The sequence below is a fragment of the Leucoraja erinacea genome, chromosome 1 (assembly GCF_028641065.1).
Source record: "Leucoraja erinacea ecotype New England chromosome 1, Leri_hhj_1, whole genome shotgun sequence".
In the NCBI taxonomy this organism is placed as follows: domain Eukaryota; kingdom Metazoa; phylum Chordata; class Chondrichthyes; order Rajiformes; family Rajidae; genus Leucoraja; species Leucoraja erinaceus.
Genome location: NC_073377.1, coordinates 109,273,854 through 109,295,101, shown reverse-complemented (window position 1 = coordinate 109,295,101; position 21,248 = coordinate 109,273,854). Strand labels below are relative to the sequence as shown.

Below are 21,248 nucleotides of genomic sequence, written 5' to 3'. Positions count from 1 at the left end.
TCCCGAGTTTTCCCCTTGATTCAAACTCGGAGATGCCAGCCGTGCTCGGGGCTTTTTTTTACTCGTGGACATTTTTCAACATGCTGAAAAAACATCCCGACTTACCTGATGCCCAGAGTACCTACGTCTTGCATTACAAGCCGCTATGAAATATCTACGGACTCGCTACGGACATTCCATGAGATTGAATCAAGAGGAAAACTCAGGAGAATTCGTGAGTAACTGGGGAAAGTGGGACAGAGGTTTTACTCCAACACTCTGTCATTAAAAAGAAATGAAGGAGTGGTGTTGGATGGTATGAAAGTGGAAATAGGAGTCCAAGTGATGGTGCAGCTATGTGATTAAAACTATGTCTTGAGGTCACATATGCACCTAAGCCTGTTTATAAACTTGCTAATTCACAAAGATTTCAGGGAGAGGGATTGTGAGATGCCAGAGTTTGTGATGGGAATTGAGGTCAATAATTTCCTCATTATTTAAAACTAGACAAAATAATACTCTAGACTAAATTGATTTGAGAATGAAAAGCTCTCCGGGAGTGATTGTGAGGCATCATGTTCCTTTTATCTGGGAATTTTTGGTCTCAGCTGATTCCTCTGACAGGGTTATTGTAAATCACGGCTGTTTAATATTTAACTCAGGCATTCAGAACCACAGCGTGGAGTTTGGAATCTGACCTCCCTTCTATCTAGATAAATGTTAAACCTGTCTTCACACACTTTACATCTGGCAACCCTGTCCTTCGGATCCACCTCTCCTTCTCTCCTTTTTATATATTTGTGGTTATTTAAAGTTGAAAATTCTAATTATTCCTGTTGACCAGGATATGCTGTGTCGAAAGATGCCAATACTTTGGGTGCTGTTGACCCTAATTGTCTCTTCCTCTTCAAGCTCTGCAAAAAGTAAGTATGTGCCTGCCACGCCGATAACGAGGCTCTGTGCATTTCTTCAGCACTCATATTGAATGTATAGTGTATTCATTAATGGTCTTCAATGATTAAAGGGACAATTTTCTCAAATAATAATTTATTCATTTAAATTAAGCAATTTTCTGGCTCTGTTAAACAATTTGCTCGTTCTGTGCCCATCAGTAGTTTGGAATAATTAAAGATAATTTGGCTTTGAACCAGAAATGGTCAATGAATCGACAAGGAAATTTCAGAGACGTCTTTGTCTAGAGATAGTTAGGAATGTGGACTCAGGCCCACATGGTTGAGGCAAACGCCCGAGATGTATTTAAGGTAAAGTTGGATAAACACACGGTAGAGGAGAGAAAATTAAATAATATGGTAATTGTGGGGGTTTGAAGGTGGGAGAGTCCTTGCCAGAAGGAACAAATTGGACCTAAATTGACAGTTTTAGACTAAATTAAGACCAGATAGAAAGATATAAAATTATCAGAGGCATAGATTGGATTTCCATTTGGAATTGTTTTCCCCTGGGTGGAAATGTCAAATATTAGAGGGCATAACTTTATGGTGAGGGGGGGCAAAGTTTAAAGGAGATATGTGGGGCAAGTTATTTTCTTTTTACGCAGCGGGTGGTGAGTGCCTAGAATGCACTGCCTGGGGTGGTGGTGGAGTTAGATACAATATTGGCATTTAAGAGGGTTTTAGATAGGGAATGGAGGGGTATGGATGATATGCAGACAGATGAGATTAGTTTAATTTGGCATCCGGTTCAGCATAGACGTTGTGGGCTTTATGCCTGTTCCTGTGTGTACTTTTGGTGTTCTATGTTCCACGTTGTCTTTTTACATAATATCTGTGAAAGTCCCATGTGGGATAAATGGTCTTTATTATGTTTTTAATTTCTATTCCTAAATTAAGACTAAACTCAGTTATAGTTAAAGGCAAAGCGAACTCTACTATCAAATTTTAATTAACATCAGATTGCAGTGTTAAAACTGGGCACATTATTTATATGTCATTTAGGTTATTCAGGTTTTCGAAGATGTTACTATGAGTGTCACTAATTTAATACATAGCACAAGACTGATCTGCAGAAAAGGTTGAAGTATGTTAGGTTGGGTTGGTTCTGGTTAAGAGAACGTTCAATTACTTAAATGGAAAAGATCCTTGAAAATAAATAACAAATTTGCTAACAATCTCCATAGTGTCTAGAGTATAGGAATAAACTTGAATTTAGAGAGGGGTAGATGCACGTCATGCATTTAGATGCATTACACAGAAGATAATGAATTTAGGAATGAACAGCTTGTGGAAATATTTACGGAGAACCTTTATTGGAGTGGCCAGTTGAAGTGTATTGACAATGTCCTGGTCATATCCTTTCCTATGCTCACATGCATTGTAAAACACATATCAGAAATGTTGTTTAAAAACCTTCATGTAATTGATGAGTTTTCCTTCTTTTAAGACTGGTGCAATGTTTAAATTTCTGTATGGTAAATACCCCTTCACTTTGAGTCAGGCGTGCTTTGTACTCCTTGCTGGATTCCAAAGAACTTAGAATCATTACATCCCATAGCATAAAATAAGGACACAGTTCGTCATGCCCGTCATTTTTCTTTGAAAGAGCATGTCTCCATCACTTTGCCTCCATCACAGTGAGGATGTGCTTGGTGAACTCACTGCGGTAAATATTTAATTTGTGTTTATTGTATGTTTTGTTTTTATTGGTTCTGTGTATGACTGCAGGCAACATAATTTCGTTCAGACCGAAAGGTCTGAATGACAATAAAGGAAATAATAAATAATAATAATAAAGTTTAGTCCCGTTCCTCTGCTCAATCCTTATATTCCATCGATTTTTGAAATTTCTAATTCTCACATTGTCAATTTCCCTGAATCACCGTTCTTTCAGGGGCTGCATTCCATATTGCCACATCTGGGTGTTCCTGGTTTTACAGTCAGAAAAAATGCTGGGTGTCTTGGCGATGTAACTTTTAATCTTGAATGAAGAAATGATTTTCTTCACTCTCACACAGAACATTCAATTAGACATATACTAATGCTGATGCCAATGCAGCCACTTTAGGTGTCTTGTTGGGACTATTAGCCGTTCTCCTCTATTCTCCCTCTCCCTCTACCGAACATGGTTGGCTTCCAGTCAGTGTTGCTCTAACCATCCAACCTCCACCCTCACCCCATCAGCTTCAAGAACTGCTTTATCCCTGCTACCATCAGGCTCTTGAACACTACACAAAACTGACCTCAGCAACTGTGATCTTCTTCAGACTGTGTCTTTGGATGCACTACAGACTTCATTTTTTGCATTATTATGGCTACATGTTAATGCAGTTATTATTTTATTGCATTTTTGATTATTATATATTATCTGTGCATTATTCTATTTACTGCCCGTTAAGTTGCAGCAAGTATTTCATTGTTCCATTGTCAGTGGTATGACATTCAAACACACTTAACCGTTGACCCCTCAACACAGTCATCAAGGCTGAGATTACAAACCCCCAATGTGTGTATGTGGTAGTTTATAACCTAATGATATGAACATTGCATTTTCCAATCTCCCATTGCCCTTTCCCTCAGTGCTATTTCTCACAAGCACTCACAGTCATAGTCATACAGCACAGAAACAGGCCCTTCAGCCCAATTTGTCCATGCTGACCAAGATGCCCATCTGAGCCACCTGTCCAAATGCATTTTAAATGTTCTTGGTGTACCACTCATCTGTCCAATTAGTTTTCTTCTTTCTATCAGTTCAGTTTTCCCATTGCCTTTCCTTCTCATCTGGTTCCTTCTGCCCCTTATCCTCTCCCCATCTGGTTCCATCAATCACTAACCAGTGCTTGTCCCACCCCTCTCCCTTCTGCTGCTACATACCGGTGACTCTTCCTCTTCTCTCTGTAACCTGATCCAGGATTTTCTCCCAAACTGTCGAGATACACCTCTTGCCTCCACAAATGCTGCTTGACCCTCAGCCTTCTCTCATTGTTTTCTTTGTTGTGCATGGTAGTGATTGTGGCTTCATGGTAAACAGTGGGACTGAAATAACGCTGACCCACGTTCTATCATTTTTGTAAATCAACGTCAAAACTTACGACTTTCATCAGAACATTAATTTTAGTTTTATTTTAGTCATGGACTGGAAAAATTATTTAATGTAAACAAATAGGTCATTTTGTCTGAATAAATCTGTGGTTCGCTGATTGTTTTTGAATATTTTTTTCAGTTCAAAGTAGTTTTGAACCTTTCTGTGATACCTGATGCAGAAAATTAAAGCAGTACATAATCCCCAATCAGAACAGTAAGGTCTTCAGTTTGTCCATTGAAACGTAGATTCGTAAATGTAACTCTTTGCTGTTAAATTTCACCCCAAGATTTTAATCTTGTATAAACGTTTGACCTTTGCACCTAGTTTTTATGGCATGCGACAACAAGACATTTTGATAAGCAACTGATTGGGGCAATTGTTCACTCTGAAGACTTTAGCTTTAAATGTAATCAGTTTTATTTGAATGAATAGGTACTTCACAGTATCACAGTCATGGTGCTCCACATGAAACAGATTTGCAGTCACCAGTATGTAGAGTGCTTGTGAGATTTTGTTGTGGATTGCCTAGGCAGGAATGGAAATCAAACATCTTCCCAATGTGCTGTGTACTATAACGTGATCGATGTGGCTCTCAGGCATGGATTCTGCAATGGAATTTGTGCAAGAGTTACTGGAGGTGACCTCAAATTTGGAGAAATTCACATTATATGGCACATAAAATTTCTATATTACTAAAAGTCTGATCTTGACCACTACCTGTTGTTCTGTATATTGATTTTAGAAAAAATGCTGCCACTTATGGCTGTGATTTTTGGCCATCTTACTCAGTCCCCCTCCGCTGTGCAGGACAAGAGGAATTTTCCCATCGATGAAAAATAAAAGAGTTATTAGTGTTTAAAAAATGTTGAGATTCTCTCTCCTGAAGGCCACTCCTATAAAACCCGGAAGTGTTGAGTGCCTCATTCGGTCTCTGCAAGATGGGGGAGTGAGAGGGTCACGTCACTCAGTCTGAGCTGTGAATAACACTGAACATATGTCTACTAAACTGTGAGTGTGGTTTTTACTGACCTTGAGTGCCCTTAATGTGGTTTGCAAATGAAAATGGGGTTGGTTTGAAATAAAGCACAGTAAATGGTTGTTGGTGGTGGTTGGTTTGAAATAAAGCACTGCAAATAAAGCATCATTAAATGTCTACACTTGACAACTTCCTGTTTGCACTGTATATTGATTTTAGATAAAACGCTACCGCTTACGGCTGTGATTTTTGACCATTTACTCAGTCCCCCTCCGCTCATCAGGTGCAGAGGATTCTTCCCATCAATGAAAAATAAAAGTGTTATTAGTGTTTTAAAAATGTTGAGAATCTATCTCCTGTCAATCATGCCATGGTGGCCACGCTCCTTCCGGTGGTAGGAGGGAGGGATTATAAAACCTGGAAGTGTGGGTGTAGCTCAGTCTCTGCAAGATGGGGGAGGGAGAGGTCATAACTCTGTCTGAGCTGTGAATCAACTGAACACACTGAATGTCTACTGAACTGTGAGTGTGGTGTTTATGTGGTGTTTTGTGTGGTTTAACCCTGATTGAAATGGTATGAAACTGCATTTGAATGTGGTGGCCTTGCACTCTGCATGAAATGGTATGAAACTGCATTTGAATGTGGTGGCCTTGCACCCTGCTTGAAGTGGCATGAAACTGCACTTGAATTTGGTGGCTTTGCACCCTGCATGAAGTGGTATGAAACTGCACTTGAATGTGGTGGCCTTGCACCCTGCTTGAAATGGAATTTCAAGGAATAGCCGTGTGTCAACTGCCAGCCCACCAGCCGTGAGTGAGAGCTGCCAGCACATCAGGCTTGAGTGACTGAGCTGCCACCCCAAGAATCCATTCGGCACACAATGTCCATACTAGCCCTCTGAAAACCAGTCCCTTCAGCCCACAACACCCATACTAGCACTCCAGAAAGCCCCCCCCCCCCCACTGGCCACCAATATTGGAATTGGTGGAGAGGTGTAATATTGCGTTGGGGGACTAGCCCTCTCGTGTGAACATGGGACCCAATATATATATATATATGCAAATTCACTACGTTTGAGTATGGGAAATGGACCAGTGGATCAAAAGCTTGGTCAAAGAGGTAGCGACTTAAGGAGAGAAAGAATGATCCAAATATTTTAAAGAAGCAAATTCCAGCAGTTAGGAACCAGGCTACCAATGGTGGAGCAAGAGGGTAAGAACACCAGATGTGCAAGAAGACAACTTCACAATAGCCTCACAGGGCTGAAGGGGTGGTGTAATCTGCAGAGATTGTGAGGGATAAATTCTGGGTCAGATAGAAGATTCAAAGAAACTGTAGATTAGTTTATTTTATTGTCACGTGTACCAAAATACAGTGAAAAGCTTTTGTTGCATGCTAACCAGTCAGCGGAAAGACAACACATGATTATAATCAATGTGTAAAGTGTATAGATACATGATAAAGGGAATAATGTTTAGTGCAAGATAACGTCTGATTACAGATAGTCTGAGGGTCTCCAATAAGGGAGATAGTAGCTCAGGACCGCACTCTAGTTGTAGAATGTTCCAGTTACCTGATAACAGCTGGGAAGAAACTGTCCCTGAATCTGGAGGTGTGCATTTTCACACTTCTGTAACTCTTGCCTGATGAGAGAGGGGAGGGTTGTCCTGTGCATGACTGCCCAGCCAGCAGCTGTCTGTCTCTTCATCTTTTTATTTTTATTTTAGTTAGTTAAAGTGTTTTGTTTGGAGGTCTAGACTTTTTTATGTGGGGGAAGGGGGAAACTATCTTTCAGGGTCCCTACCTGGTCGGAGAGGCAGCTTTTCTCCGGGCTGCAGCTTCGAACTGTCCTCGCGGCCTACCAGCGGGCCTGGAGCGGCGTTTCCTGTCGGGGACCGCCCAGAACCTCCGCTTCGGCGGCGGCACAGCGCTGGAGCGCTATCGCGGAGCGGGCGATGCCTTGCCCGGGTCGCCGCGCTGGAGCTCCGGTGAGCTGAAGATCGCTGAGGAAAACATCGCGGAGCTGCGGGACTGTGGAGCGACCAGCTGCGGGCGGCGGCGCTGAACTTTACACCGGGAGCCTGGGATCTCTAGATGAGATCGCCAGTTGTGGAGCTCCAACCGGCGCGGCCTTGTTGGCTTTGGAAGCCGCGGCCTCCAGTACGGAAGCGGCCATTCCAGGGTTCCCAGGCCGCTGAGAGGACTCTCCCGACGCCGGAGCAACATCACCCGGCGAGAACGGCCTGGAACATCGGGCCTCCGTAGAGGCAACTGTGGAGGCCTCAATGGGCCCGACTATGGGTGAACTGGGGTTGGGGACTGGACTTTGTGCCTTCCCTCATAATGGGAACCATTGTGGGGGGATGTTCTTTATGTTTAAAACTCTTATTAATGTTATGTCTGTATTCCTTCTTTATGTGCTGCAAAATGGCAAGAAGCATTTCACTTCACTACACCTAGGTGTATGTGAATGTGACCAATAAAATACCTTTGATACTTTGATACTTTGAAGAGTGAATGACCGGGCTGAGACTCCTCTGTGATTATGCTGGTGGCCTTGTAGATGCTGGAATCAGCAAGTCATTGATGATGAAACTGCAATGCTGCTGCCCTTACTATTGAATCTGCTTCCACTGGCCTTTCATTGCTGTGAAGAATCCCGTCATCTAGTATCATTTATTTATCTTTCTTTTTTAATCAGCGCGGCGAGGTGGACCAAGGTTTAACGCTGGGAAGACGTACAAATACAGTTACACCGTGGAACTCCAGTTAGACAAAGGAGAAACGTCTGTTGATGAGAGTGCCGGATTTAAAATTGTGTCCAACGTCAATGTTGACTTGTTGTGGAGAAACTCAAGCAATGAAGATGACCAACTTATTCAAATAGCGGTATGTTTCATTTACTAGCAAATATTTTAATCAAGGTGATCTGAAATAGTCCATTCAGTCCAACTTGCCATTTTTAAAAATTGTCTGTGGATCGGAGAGGTGGGAACTGTGAGAGAGAGCAAAGAATATTGTAATCTGTACACCTTTCACTTTTCCTTTCTAACTACTTGTTGGAACAATTTATCCCTATCATGAATAATGTAAATATTCCATTTACAGACATTTTCTAGGGCATCATCATTCACTCAGCTATGCTGATGTTCTCTTATTTTCTTAACCAGATGATCTGATGATGCCAATTTATGTAACTGAGGGAAAATACCCTTTATTTGTTTATTTGACCATAGTTCTAATTTTGACATAGCTTCCATATTAGTTAGATTGACCCCTATATTTCCCTTTTCATTGGACGATTCAGTGATTAGTGCATTAATCCATGGGCCTAGAAGAATGATCTGGAGCCATAAGTTCAAAAGGGAACTCAAATTCAGTTGTATAAATGAACTTGGAGTTTGAAAGTTGTTATAATGGCGGCCATGACACAACCAAATTGGGTTTGTTAATGTTCTTGAGATTTGTAACATGATTCAGATCCACCAATATGTTTAACTCATAACTGCCCTACAATTGGCTCAGTCAATCATTCAGTTCATGGGCTCTCAGGAACAGACAATGAATGTTGCCTTGGTAATGACACCAACATCTTCCATAGGTTTGTAGTTCTCTATTTATTCTCTTCCATTTTTTAATAGCAGGGGCACCATTTTCCACTTTCCAATCTGCAGGAACTATTCCATTCTGAAGATGACTATCAATGCATCAACTATTTAGTCCTCTGGGACTTGTATTATTAGGCCCGAAGGATTTATTGGCTTTCAGTGGCCTTATTACTCTTTTTCATTGTAAGTTAAAAGCTTCAAAGGATGTAAAAAGAAAAACGATAAGTGAAGACTAATGTAGGTCTGTCACAATCAGACACGGGAGAATTTATAATTGGGAACAGATAAATGGCAGAGCATCAAACAAATACTTTGCTTCTGCCTTCATAAAAGAGGACACAATTCACTTCTCAAAAAGGGTAGCAAATCAAGGGTATGCAGTATATTGTTTGCAGTCTCCACCTAGTGCCAGCTCTACCAATTCTGTTGCACTTGCTACTCTATCCTCACTTTCATAATACATGTTTCCCCATCAAGGCAAACCCAATTTCCTTTGCAACGGGCTTATCTCCATCGATGCTCACATTTGTAGGAACACAAAGCTTTGGTGGATTATTTAAATTTGGATTTACATTGCTCTGTTTTGAAGAGATTATTGCCCTTTGTTTCTTATGATGCGTGCGGGTGTATCAACTTTGAAGACAGTGGACCAACTGTGTGGTAAATTCTAATCTGCTTCATTGCGGCCCTTGCACTATTTTATCTGCACTTTCTTTGCAGCTGTAACACACTATATTCTTCAATTTGTTTATTTTCTCTTTGCGTGATGTCCCATGTATCGTATGACGCCTGATAGGCACGCAAACTAAAGTATTTCACAGTATCTCGGCACACATGACAATAACAAACCAATATCCATATTAATACAGGCCCACCACCAATTTTCCAGCACCCTTGGTTCCAGAGCTTTTCTGGATTATCCGTTTTGGACCAACAGAGGTCAGGGCCTCCAAGAGGAGCCCTACTGTACTAGAATGGTCTGGGGGTCAAGATACCAAGATACCAGCTGCAACGTTGGCTATGGTAACAGACCGACCAACTCCGGCTGGGCCGGAGTTCCAGAGCCTCAGCCGCAGGGGTCAAATTCAGCCACCTCACCCGGCCTAGGTGCCACACCTTCTGGGGCACTTCTGGGGGGATTTCATGTGCGCGCTCATAGTTTTGTCTGGACTAAAGGAGATGCTGGACCACCAGCTGCTGGGAAATTGGTGGAGACCTGTTTTAGGTTGTTGGAGCTCCTGCAGGGGCTGAGGGAGTGTTTTTTTTTCCCTTTGTCCTTTTCTATTTCATTGATATAAAGCCTCCTTTCCCAGATAACTGATGTCAAACTTGAAAATGTGAGTGAACGAACAGATGACAAAAACATCTTTAAAGATGCCAACGGAGAAGGAATCCTGGGGAAACGGGATCTGGCAACCTTGAAGAATCCAGTCCTCCTTCACTGGATCAATGGGAAGGTACCATCACTATCACACTCTTCTGCAATCCTCCTGGGATGATAGAATACTCAGGCAGACAGCTCTGCAAGTGTAGGCGACAATCTAATTGTCCACACTGGGGTCTGAATTAGCAGGGCTTTACATGCATTACTTACTTTATTTCATTATATTAAGATCAATTGAGTATTTTGGCAACTTTTATTTTTATCACTCAATCAGGACCTTCACGGTACATAATAGGGACTTGGGGAGTGCCATTAGAGCAGAGGGATCTATGAGTTCAGGTACACAGTTCATCACAAGTAGATAAGGTGCTTCTGGTGCATTGGCCTACACCAGTCAGGATATTGAGTATAGAGGTTGGGACGTTATGTTACAGTGTACAAGACATTGGTGATGCTGCATTTGGAGTATCGTGTTCCGTCTTGGTCACCCTGCTATATGAAGGATGTCTTTAAGCTGAAAAGAGTGCAGAGAAGATTTACAAAGATATTGCCAGGACTCGAGGACCTGAGCTATAGGGAGAGGTTGGACAGGCTCGAATGTTATTCCTTGGAACACAGGAGGCTGAGGATGATCTTATAGAGGTGTGTAAAATCACAAGGGGAATAAATGGGGTGAATGCAAATTCTTTTATCCAAGGTAGGGGAATCAAGAACTAGAGGACAAAGGTTTAAGTGAGAAGGGAAAGATTTAATGGGAGCCTGGAAGTAACAATTTCACACAGACACGGGGGGTGGGTATTTGGAATGAGCGACCAGAGGAGGTAGCTGAGGCAGGTACAATAACAACATTTAAAACACACTTGGACAGGTGCATGGATAGGAAATGTTTGGAGGGATATAGGCCAAATGCAGGCAAATGGGACTAGCTTAGATGGGGCATCTTGGTTGACATGGACAAGTTGTGCTCTATGACTTTATTTCAGGCTTCCTGCCAATCTGTAATTATTATAACTCATTTTTATCAATCAAACCTAATTTACTGCATTGAGAGCACATTTCAGGGTGGCAGGTGTACTCTTTGAGAGACTGGAGAAGTTAGTTCTTTTTTCGCTGGAGCTGAGGTGGTTAAGAGGGAATGTGATTGATGTATATAAAAATGAACGCTGCAGGATGCAGAGGGAAGAGCTTTTTAGAGGGGATCTGAGGGGACTTTTATCCTTCAAACCTCTCTTATCCATGTTCCAGTCTAAGTGCCTTTCGAATGTTACAGTATCTGTTTCAACTAATTCCTGTGGGACATTGTTCCATATACCCTCTAGTCTTTAAGAAGGAACTGCAGATGCTGGAAAATCGAAGATACACAAAAATGCTGGAGAAACTCAGTGGGTGCAGTAGCATCTATGGAGCGAAGTGAATAGGCAACGTTTCGGGCCAAAACCCTTCTTCCCCAAAACTTTGCCTATTTCCTTCGCTCCATAGATGCCTCTGCACCCGCTGAGTTTCTCCAGTACTTTTGGGTACCCTCTAGCCTTTTTACTCAAAAACAGGTTCCCCTTAGGTTCCTATTAAATCTTTCCTGTCTCATAGAGTCATAGTGTGGAAGCACGCACTTCGACCCAACTTGACCATGCCGACCAACATGCCCCATCTGCACTAGTCCCACCTGCCAGCGTTTGGCCCATATCCTCTAAACCTATCCTATTTGTCCACATGTTTTTTAAATGTCATGATCGTACCTGCCTCAACTACCTCCTCCAGCAGCTCGATCCATATACTTACCACCCTTGATAGGCACAAAGTGCTGGAGTAACTCTGCAGGGCAGGCATCTCTGGATCTTTTTTGCACCTGCTGAGTTACTCCAACACTTTGCCTCTACCTTTGGTATAAACCAGCATCTGCAGTTCCTTTCTCCCTACCACCCTTTGTGTAAAAAGGTTGCCTTTCGGGTTCCTTCTGGGTAAGAAACTGTACATTTGCCCTATCTATTCCACTTATGATTTTGTACATCTTTATAAAATCACCCCTCAGCCTCCGGTGCTCCAAGGAATAAGGTCTTAGCATGCTCATTCTCTCCTTATAGCTCAGGTCCTTGAATCCTGGCAACATCCTCGTAAATCTTCTCTGCATTCTTTCCATTATAAATCCCATTCCTTTCCTTACCTGCCTTCAACCTACTCTTTCACACGTGCCCATTAAATGGTGGTGGGAAGAAACCGAAGCACCGACATAGTCACAGGGAGAATTGCAAACTCCATACAGACAGCGCGGGAGGTCAGGATCAAACCTATCACTATTTGCCGGGTCCCTCTGCTGTCTTCTGAACTATTCCATGGGAATTAATTGTGGTGGTGAAATGTGCCTTCTTCCTTTAAATTTTATTCCAAGTGTTGAATCATTGTTAAAAGTTTTGAATTTAGTATGGTGAGATAACTAAATGTAGAGCATGTATTGAGATTGTTTAATCATAATCTAAGAAGGAGCCAGGGAAAGCTTGCAGAATTATGCAGAATTAAAAAAAACAATGTGGTTAATGTGTTTTATGCTATTCTTTGGAATATGGAAAACATCTACATACCACAAGAGAACGTACCACAAGAGAATCTGATTTACTTAATACTTAACCATTATCATTCACGTAACGCCAACTACTGCGGACTACACTCCACTACTATCCTCACTCTTTTCTTCTTTTTCTTTTTTCTTTTCTCTTTTTCTATTATAGGTTAAAGTTAAAAAAAAAAAAAGAAGTTGTACAAGAAATGTAACATGTTGCATATTATGATTAAGATGTATGTACATTGCTTCTAATAAAATAAACAAATTAAAATAAAATTTAAAAAAGAGAATCTGATTTAGAATAGTAAAAGGGAGAGTTTAATCAGTAACAGGATGCACGTCATGATGGAGATTCAAGAAACTTCAGATGCTGGAACTTGAGCAGAAAAGTGAACTGCTGAAGGAAGTCAGCATCTGTGGAGGGAACTGGACACATGACATTTGTGGTCAAGACCCTCTTCAGACTGTTAGGTTATCTGGAGTGATGACGACATATAATGGCTTCCATAGGAGAGTAAGCACACGAAGCACTGATGGGGAGAAGGATTAATTGGCTCATGCCACAGGAGAGGAAGCTGGCTGCTTGTCTGTGCAAAAGGGCAGCAGAGGATCGGATCTGCCTCCACTCCTACGCCATGATCTAGTGCATATGTTGAATCAATTTTTCCACTAGTTTCAAAAGAAGTCTGTCAAGAGTTAACTGTTGTTAGGTAACCAGAAGTACCTTGATCTCCTAGTCATTACATCACCAATCTGATCAGGGAGTTGATCCTGTAATGTCTCGTTTTGGAATAAACCAATGAGACTGTGACACATAAGCTCAATAAGCAGAGAAAAGCTGCAGGTTTGCAGGGATTTGGCAGACACGTATTCAAAGTTCACTTTAGGATTTACCGTTAATGACCAGTGAAGGAGGAGCTATACAATTACTGGTGTTAAAGGTTATTTTCTGTACATCAGCCCCAGTTTTTCAGTATTTACTGATGCTAAATCTTCAGGAGTGTCCTAGATTTACTGGTGTACAAAGTTTACCCCCGTGTGTACTGTTCTGATTGGTTAAAAAAACGTGTGCATTTCTGTATAATGTACAAAATGTGGGAGCAGCACTGTGGCGCAGCGGTAGAGTTGCTGCCTTACAACGTTGGGGACCCGGGTTCGATCCTGAATAAGGTGATGTACGTCTCCAAAGAGACGTTTGTAGATAAATTGGCTTCAGTAAAAACTGTAAATTTTCCCTGGGGTGTAGGATAGTGCTAGGTGTGATTGCCGGTCGGCCGAAGGGCTTGTTTCTGCGTTGTATCTCTAGACTCAGTTCTATAAGTTTAATTTTCAGTTTAGTTTATTATTGTCATGTGTACAGAGGTACAGTGAAAAGCTATTTATTGTGTGCTATCCAGTTAGTGAAAAGGCTACAGATGATTACAAGCAAACCTTCCACAGTGCACAGATACAGGATAAAGGGTATAATGTTTAGGGCAAGATAAAGTCCGATTCAAGATAGTTTGAAGGTCTCCAACGAGGTAGATGGGAGGTCAGGACCGCACCCTAGTTGGTGAGAGGATTGTTCATTGCCTGATAACAGCTGGGAAGAAACTGTCTCTGAATCTGGAGTTGTGTGTTTTCACACTTCTGCACCTCTTGCCTGATGGGTGAGGGGAGAAGTGAGAGTGACAGGGGTGAGACTGGTCTAATATTAACAGTGAAGATGTAAAAAGGGCCATTGGAGCGGACAAATCAGGTAGTGAGGATTTTGTTCACTTCTCTGCTGGCATGGGAATAGGAGCTTTGAGCTGATAAATATGTCAGATGACCACTGGTGTGGTGGGGCCATGGGACATTTTTTAGAATTTATTCTGATTGAGAATGTAGAAGGCATGATGTTAGTTTGCAAATGCCAGTAAAGTGGGTGGTATCGTAAATAGCAAAGACAATTACCAAAAATAACAGCGGGATTTTCATCAGTTGGGCAAATGATCTGAAGAATGGTTAATGGTGTTTAATGCAGATTTGCAAGATGTTACAGAGAGTCTTTCCCCAGAGTAGGGAAATCAAGAATGGGAGAGCCTAGGTTTAAGGTGAGAGGGGAAAGATTTAATAAGAACCTGAAGGGAAACTTTTTTACACAGAGGGTGGTGGGTAAATGAAACGAGCTGCCAGAGGAAGTGGTTGAGGCAGATACTACAACTATATTCAAAGGACAAGATACGTGGATAGGAAAGGTTTAGAGGCATATGTGCCAAATGCAGTGAGGTGGGATGTGTAGATATCTTGGTCGGCAATAGCAAGATGGGCTATAGTCCTGTTTCTGTGCTGTATGACTCGTTGGAGGGTGGCATTGGCTGATAATATTTTTTTATTTCAAAATAGACTTTATTCAATTGATAAATATATACAATTCATGAACCGTGCGATAGATTCATCCGACATTTTCGGAGACTACACAAATTGTTCAATACAATTTTTTTCATTTTTTTCAAATTCCACCAAAACTGTCCCCCACCCGTGCACTCATGTGGCCCCTGTCTGCTGATAATATACACATTTATTGTCCCTGGTTGCTACTGAACTGAAGAAACAGTTAAGTGTCAACCACATGAATGCATGTGGATTCACCTATGGCCCTGAGTGGGTCGGAATGACACATATTCTTCCCTGAAGGATACAGTAAATCAGGTTTTTTTCTGGTAATCTGGCAGTTTTGCAGTCATCATTATTAATTTTTGCCTTTTATTCCAGCTTTATTTAATAAATTGATTGATTGAAAGATACAGCATGGAAGCAGGTCCTTCAGCCCACCGAGTCCACGCCGACCATCGATCACCCGCTCACACTAGTTCTCTGTTATCCCAGTTTCTCATCCACTTCCTACACACCAAGGATAATTTACAGGGGACAATTAACCAACACACCCTCACGTCTTTGGGATATGGGAGGAAACCGGAGTACCCGGAGAAAACCCACGCAGTCACAGGGAGAATGTGCAAACTGCATGCAGTCAGCATCCGAGGTCAGGATCGAACCCGGCTCCCTGGTGCTGTGAGTGAGCGGCGCTACCCGCTGCCCCATTGTGCCGCCCAGTTGGAATTAAATTCCCCAGTTGTTTTCCAACCAAGGATCAAGGCCTTTGAATGCTGGGCAGTTATTTATTTATTAATAATGAAAGCATCAGGAATATGACCAACCAGAGTTGCAAACCTGATTAAAACTGGCACAAAATGTTCAGTTTGCCATTGCATCAATCACATGGAGAAGGTATCAAGAGTGGGTCTGACCATCCGCAGCTTACAACATCCAAGGACTCTTACTCCAGTCCCCGGACAAATGCAGACTCCAAAATCACCTTGACTTATTGCATCAACCGCAACAAGGTGTAACTGCTTGATGCTGATGCTAAGTATAGTGTCATTACTTTTTACCTGGCAACATGATCCTAGGGGACTTGGCAGATACAGTATCACTTGTCTGGAGCAAATTATAGGGCCTGTGTTACCTTTTCCACTTTGAATTTCTTGTGTCCCTAGCATAGATAGGGTAGACAGACAGAACCTTTTTCCCAGGGTGGAAATGTCCAAGATGAGAGGGCATAGTTGTAAGGTGAGAGGGGGAAAGTTTAATGGAGATGTGCGGGGTACGTTTTGTTACACAAAAGTGGTGAGGGCCTGAAACGCACTGCTAGGGGTGGTGGTGGAGGCAGATACGATAGTGGCGTTTAAGATGCTTTTAGATAGGGACAGAAGTGCAGGGAATAAATGGATATGGATCCTGTAGAGACAGATGAGATCAATTTAACTTGGCATCATGTTCATAGAAACATAGAAAATAGGTGCAGGAGGAGGCCATTTAGCCCTTCGAGCCTGCACCACCATTCATTTTGATTATGGCTGATCATCCACACTCAGTAACCAGTGCCCACATCCCTTGATTCCACTATCCCCAAGAGCTCTATCTAACTCTCTTTTAAATTTATCACAAACATTGTGGGCTGACCAATTCCTGTCTTGTACAGTTCTATGTTCGGAATTGTAAATGATTCTGCAATAATTGTGCCAATTGGGCCAGGCGCAGGCAAGTAGAGCTAGCTAATTAGGCATCTTGGTCAGCATGGACGATTTGGGCTGAAGGGCCTGTTTCTGTGTTGTAGAGCTCCGACTGTGTTGTAAATGAAAAACTGAGTTTGGCAAACTTTGTTGCTTTGCTGGGTTGCTGTCTCAGCACATGAAGGGTGTACTCTAGCTCCGTGGCGCAATGCATGATAAGGTGTTAATTGCACGCTGAGCAAAGTTCAGCTGAATTATTGGTTAAAAGTTCAATGTCTTGGCTCCCAGAACATTCTAATATCATATAACTAACGTGGAAGTTCAAAAGACAGATGCCCTGCTGTCATATTGCCATAAAACATAGAAGGAGGTCATTCAGCCCATTACATCCTCACTAGCCCACAGAACGATCATGTTCTCTCACATGTTTTCACTGGGACCTATTCTCCCCACAATCCTGTCAATCGCCCACAGATACTACTATACTAGGGACAATATATTGTGGCCAGTTAACTTATGATGCAAGAGGAAACCAGAGCACTTGGAGGAAATGCATACAGTTACAGAGAGAACATGCGAACTCTACGTGGACTGTAGTTTAGTTTAGTTTAGTTTAGATATACAGCGCGGAAGCAGGACCTTCGGCCCACCGGGTCCGCGCCAACCTGCGATCCCCGCATATTAACACTATCCTTTCACACACTCTAAAGACAGTATCAGAGGTTAGGATTGGACCCAGATTGTTGGAGCTGTGTGGCAGAAGCTCTACTACCTGCATCACTATGCCACCCCAATGTTTTACAGAACATTAAACATAGAACAATACAGCATAGGAATAGGCCCTTTGCCCCACAATATCTGTGCTGAACATGGTGCCTAGACCAAATGTGTTCTGCCTGCACATAATCCATATCCCTCCATTGCCTCCATATCCATGTGCCTATCCAAACATTTCTTAAAGGCGCTATCTTATCTGCCTCAACCAGTAGTCCTGGCAGCACAGCACATTCCTGGCACTCAGTACCACCTGTGTAACAAAACTTGTCCCGCACATCTTGGTTATACTTTGCCCTCTCTCACCTTAAAGCCATGCCCTCCAGTAATTGATTTTTCCCATCCTGGGACACACCGTGACTGTCTACCCTATCTATGCCTCTCATAATGTTATATACTTCAATTAGAATATACTTCTACCTGTAGCACCAATTATAAAATAAAATGGATCTGTGGTTTATCTATTCTCTTTACCTCAAGCAAACTCCCACCTTAATTCCAATAGAGATTTTACTTCGGAGTCACGTGAGTGACTACGTGAAGAACCCACCCAGTGCGCAGGCGCGGCATTACGTCAGCAGCGCAACAGCGGCAGCAGCTGGAGCCAGGCTCTCCAGCGGCAGGATAAAGACAAGACCTCAGGTAAGTGAGTCTTTTGTATTACAGAGAGTCGCTAACGGAGAAAGCTATGGCTACCCGCAAGCGACCAACAAAGAGGACTGCCTGCCCAACTCCACCCGAGGAGGGGTCAATATCTGGGCGGCAGCCACCAGCGGCTGAGGAGCTGTTTGAACGCTCCCGCACACCCGACGCCGAGCCGCTCCCTGTGCCGCCGATTGCGACGCCCCGCACAGGGAGAAAATCAACACGAAAAACAGACCGGCCGGTGGCCTCCGACTCGTCGGAGGAACGGGAACACTCTCCACCGGCGAAACGGGGAGACGGCCGCTTAAGCTGCATAAGGCAGCTGCTCGAGCAGATGCTCGAGGAGGAGATGCAGGCAAGGCATCTCCAAGGAGGACGGGCTTTGGCCTCCTCCAAACCATCACCACACCCTTCTGTTCCCTCCTTGTTTGAGGTCAGTAAGGGAGGCCAGGACTGGGCTGGCCTATCACAAGGGCAGGCGGACGACAGCGCAAGCATGCCAGGCGAGCTGGAGGAAGAAGAGCTACTGGGTGTAGTCAGCAGGTATGCGGCGCCCCCGAGGACCGGAATGATGCTAGCACCAAGAATGGTGGCCAGTATCAACAGGCTCTCTAATAAGCCATTGCAAGAGAAAATCTTACAAGAGGCCCTCAACACTTACACAGCGCCGGAAAACTGTGAAGCGCTCCGAGTAAAGACCGTAAACGGCCAGATATGGAGCCAGCTGGGGCAGCATATCAGGACACAAGAGCTGAAGATGCAGCGTATCCTGAAGCTCCACACCGCAGCCATTACCGCCTTTGCTCGGTCCACGGGGAACGAGGAGCTCTCTACACCACAGCAGGACGTGCTCGCCCTAATGTGTAACACACAGTATGAGCTCAACAATCTAAGGCGTGAAAACATCAGGCCTGCCCTCAACCCCAAATACGCGGGCCTTTGCAAAGCTCCGGCGCCAGAAAAGGAGGCGCTACTATTCGGGGCCGACTTGGGGAAAAGGCTCAAGGAGCTTGAAGAGGCGGCCAAACCTGTAGGCCTCATGAGGGCAGGACCAGGACCGAGCAGGGTGAAGACACCCAGTTGGCAGCACGCCTCGGCATCCACCAGCAGGTACCGAGCTGGTGAAAGCCTGGTGACCGCTTCCCACTACCCCCAGAGCTCTTTTTTAGAGCGGGGCCCAGAGCGGAGCCGTGGGAAGATACGCCGCCCCACCACAGCACCAACAAGGACACCCTCGGGCCAAACCCATCGCAAACGCTCCCAGAAATGAACATGGAGGTAGGTGGGTCTGGTTCCTGTCAACATACGCAGACAAAGGGTGTTGTATTAACAGGAGGGCGTTTAAGGTTCTTCAAACATGTTTGGTGCTCCTTTACTAACAACAAGTTCATACTCAACAGTATCAGTGGATACAAAATTGAATTTAAACCAGGCATAGAACCGCCGGTTCAGCACATACCCCAAAGGGTATTCCTTCCCACACAATCAGAGAAGGTAGAAGGACAAGCTGAACTAGATAGGCTCGTGTCCAAAGGCATCATTGAGAGGGCCAGACACGAGCCATTGGAATTTGTATCGAATATATTCATCAAAACCAAAAAAGATGGTGGATGTCGCATTATTATTGATTTGACATCACTAAATCAGTCTGTTGAGTATCAACATTTCAAAATGGAGACATTTGTTACTGCCAGACAACTGATCTCCAAGGGATACTTCATGGCAAGCATAGATATTAAGGATGCTTACTATTTAGTACCCATTCATAAGGATCATTTCAGATATCTGAAATTTATCTGGATGGGGCAACTATGGCAGTATAGAGCATTACCCAATGGTTTAACGACAGCTCCCAGATTATTTACTAAAATTCTCAAAGTGGCCATGAAAAAATTAAGAGAACAAAAACATTTAGTCATGGCCTATCTGGATGATGTTCTCATATTGGGGAAAACAAGGGAACTAGCTGTCGCAGGAGTTTTAGCTACTAAACAACTCCTTGAAACATTGGGATTTGTTCTACACCCAGATAAATCAATATTGAAGCCAACAACTAACATGGACTATCTAGGCTTCACTATCGACACTATCCGTATGACTGTCACTCTGCCAAGAGACAAAAAGGCTGCATTAGCAGAAGCCTGTAACAACTTAATCGCAAAAACACAACCAAGGATCCGGCATGTAGCCAGAGTCATTGGTAGTATGGTAGCAGCTTTTCCAGCTGCACAATATGGTCCCTTGCATTATCAGAATTTACAAAGAGCAAGGACACATGCACTACGTCTAAGTAGGGGGCATTATGACCGACCTATGGACTTACCCGCTGAAGCCAAAACAGAACTTCAGTGGTGGGTGGATAACATTTGGCACAGTTACAGTCCTATCGCCGTCACCAATCCTAACATAACCATTACAACGGATGCCAGTGCTTTAGGCTGGGGAGCTACTAACTCTATATCCAGCACAGGTGGCAGATGGACTAATTCAGAGGCATCGCTACTACAATCACTTGGCATAAATTATTTGGAGATGCTAGCCGCCTTTTATGGGCTAAAAGCATATGCATCCGATATGAGGCACGTGCATGTCAGGTTAATGATTGATAACACGACGGCGGTGTCTTACATTCGGCACATGGGTGGCATAAAATCAGTATCATGCGACAAATTGACTAATATAATCTGGCAATGGTGTGTCGAGAGACATATTTGGCTATCAGCTGCCTATTTACCAGGCAAGCTAAACACAGTGGCGGACACCAGGTCACGAAAATTCAATGACAACATCGAATGGATGTTAGACCCAAAAATATTTGCTAGAATTGTTAAGCAATATGGTACGCCAGATATAGATTTGTTTGCGTCTAGATTAAATCACCAGCTACCCATGTATGTGGCTTGGGAACCAGACCCAGAGGCAGCAGCGGTAGATGCCTTCACGCTGGGTTGGGGAAATTTCTTCTTCTATGCTTTCCCTCCCTTCTGCCTCATCAGCCGGGTACTCCAGGAAATACAAGCAGACTCGGCTTCAGGTATTCTGGTTGTACCCGACTGGCCTACCCAACCATGGTTCCCAGTTTTCCACGACATGGTGGTAGAGTCACCTATGGTTTTTCACAGCCACCCACAACTATTGACTCATCCGGTAACCGGCATAAGCCATCCATGCCATCAAAAATTGAAACTCCTGGTTTGTAGGTTCTGAACAGGCCTTACCAGGGATTGGGGTTATCAGAACGAACAATCAC

General features: G+C 43.4%; 1 protein-coding gene across 1 annotated transcript in view; it reads left to right on the top strand.

Moving 5' to 3' along the window:
• Positions 1–684: 684 nt before the first annotated feature.
• Positions 685–21,248, top strand: part of mttp (microsomal triglyceride transfer protein) — a 47,979-nt gene continuing 27,415 nt past the window's right edge. Inside the window, exons 1-3 of the mRNA XM_055641192.1 lie at positions 685–902; positions 7,695–7,882; positions 9,915–10,058. Coding sequence (XP_055497167.1) covers positions 827–902; positions 7,695–7,882; positions 9,915–10,058 — 408 coding nt within the window. The 5' untranslated portion in view covers positions 685–826. The remainder of the gene's footprint in view (positions 903–7,694; positions 7,883–9,914; positions 10,059–21,248) is intronic.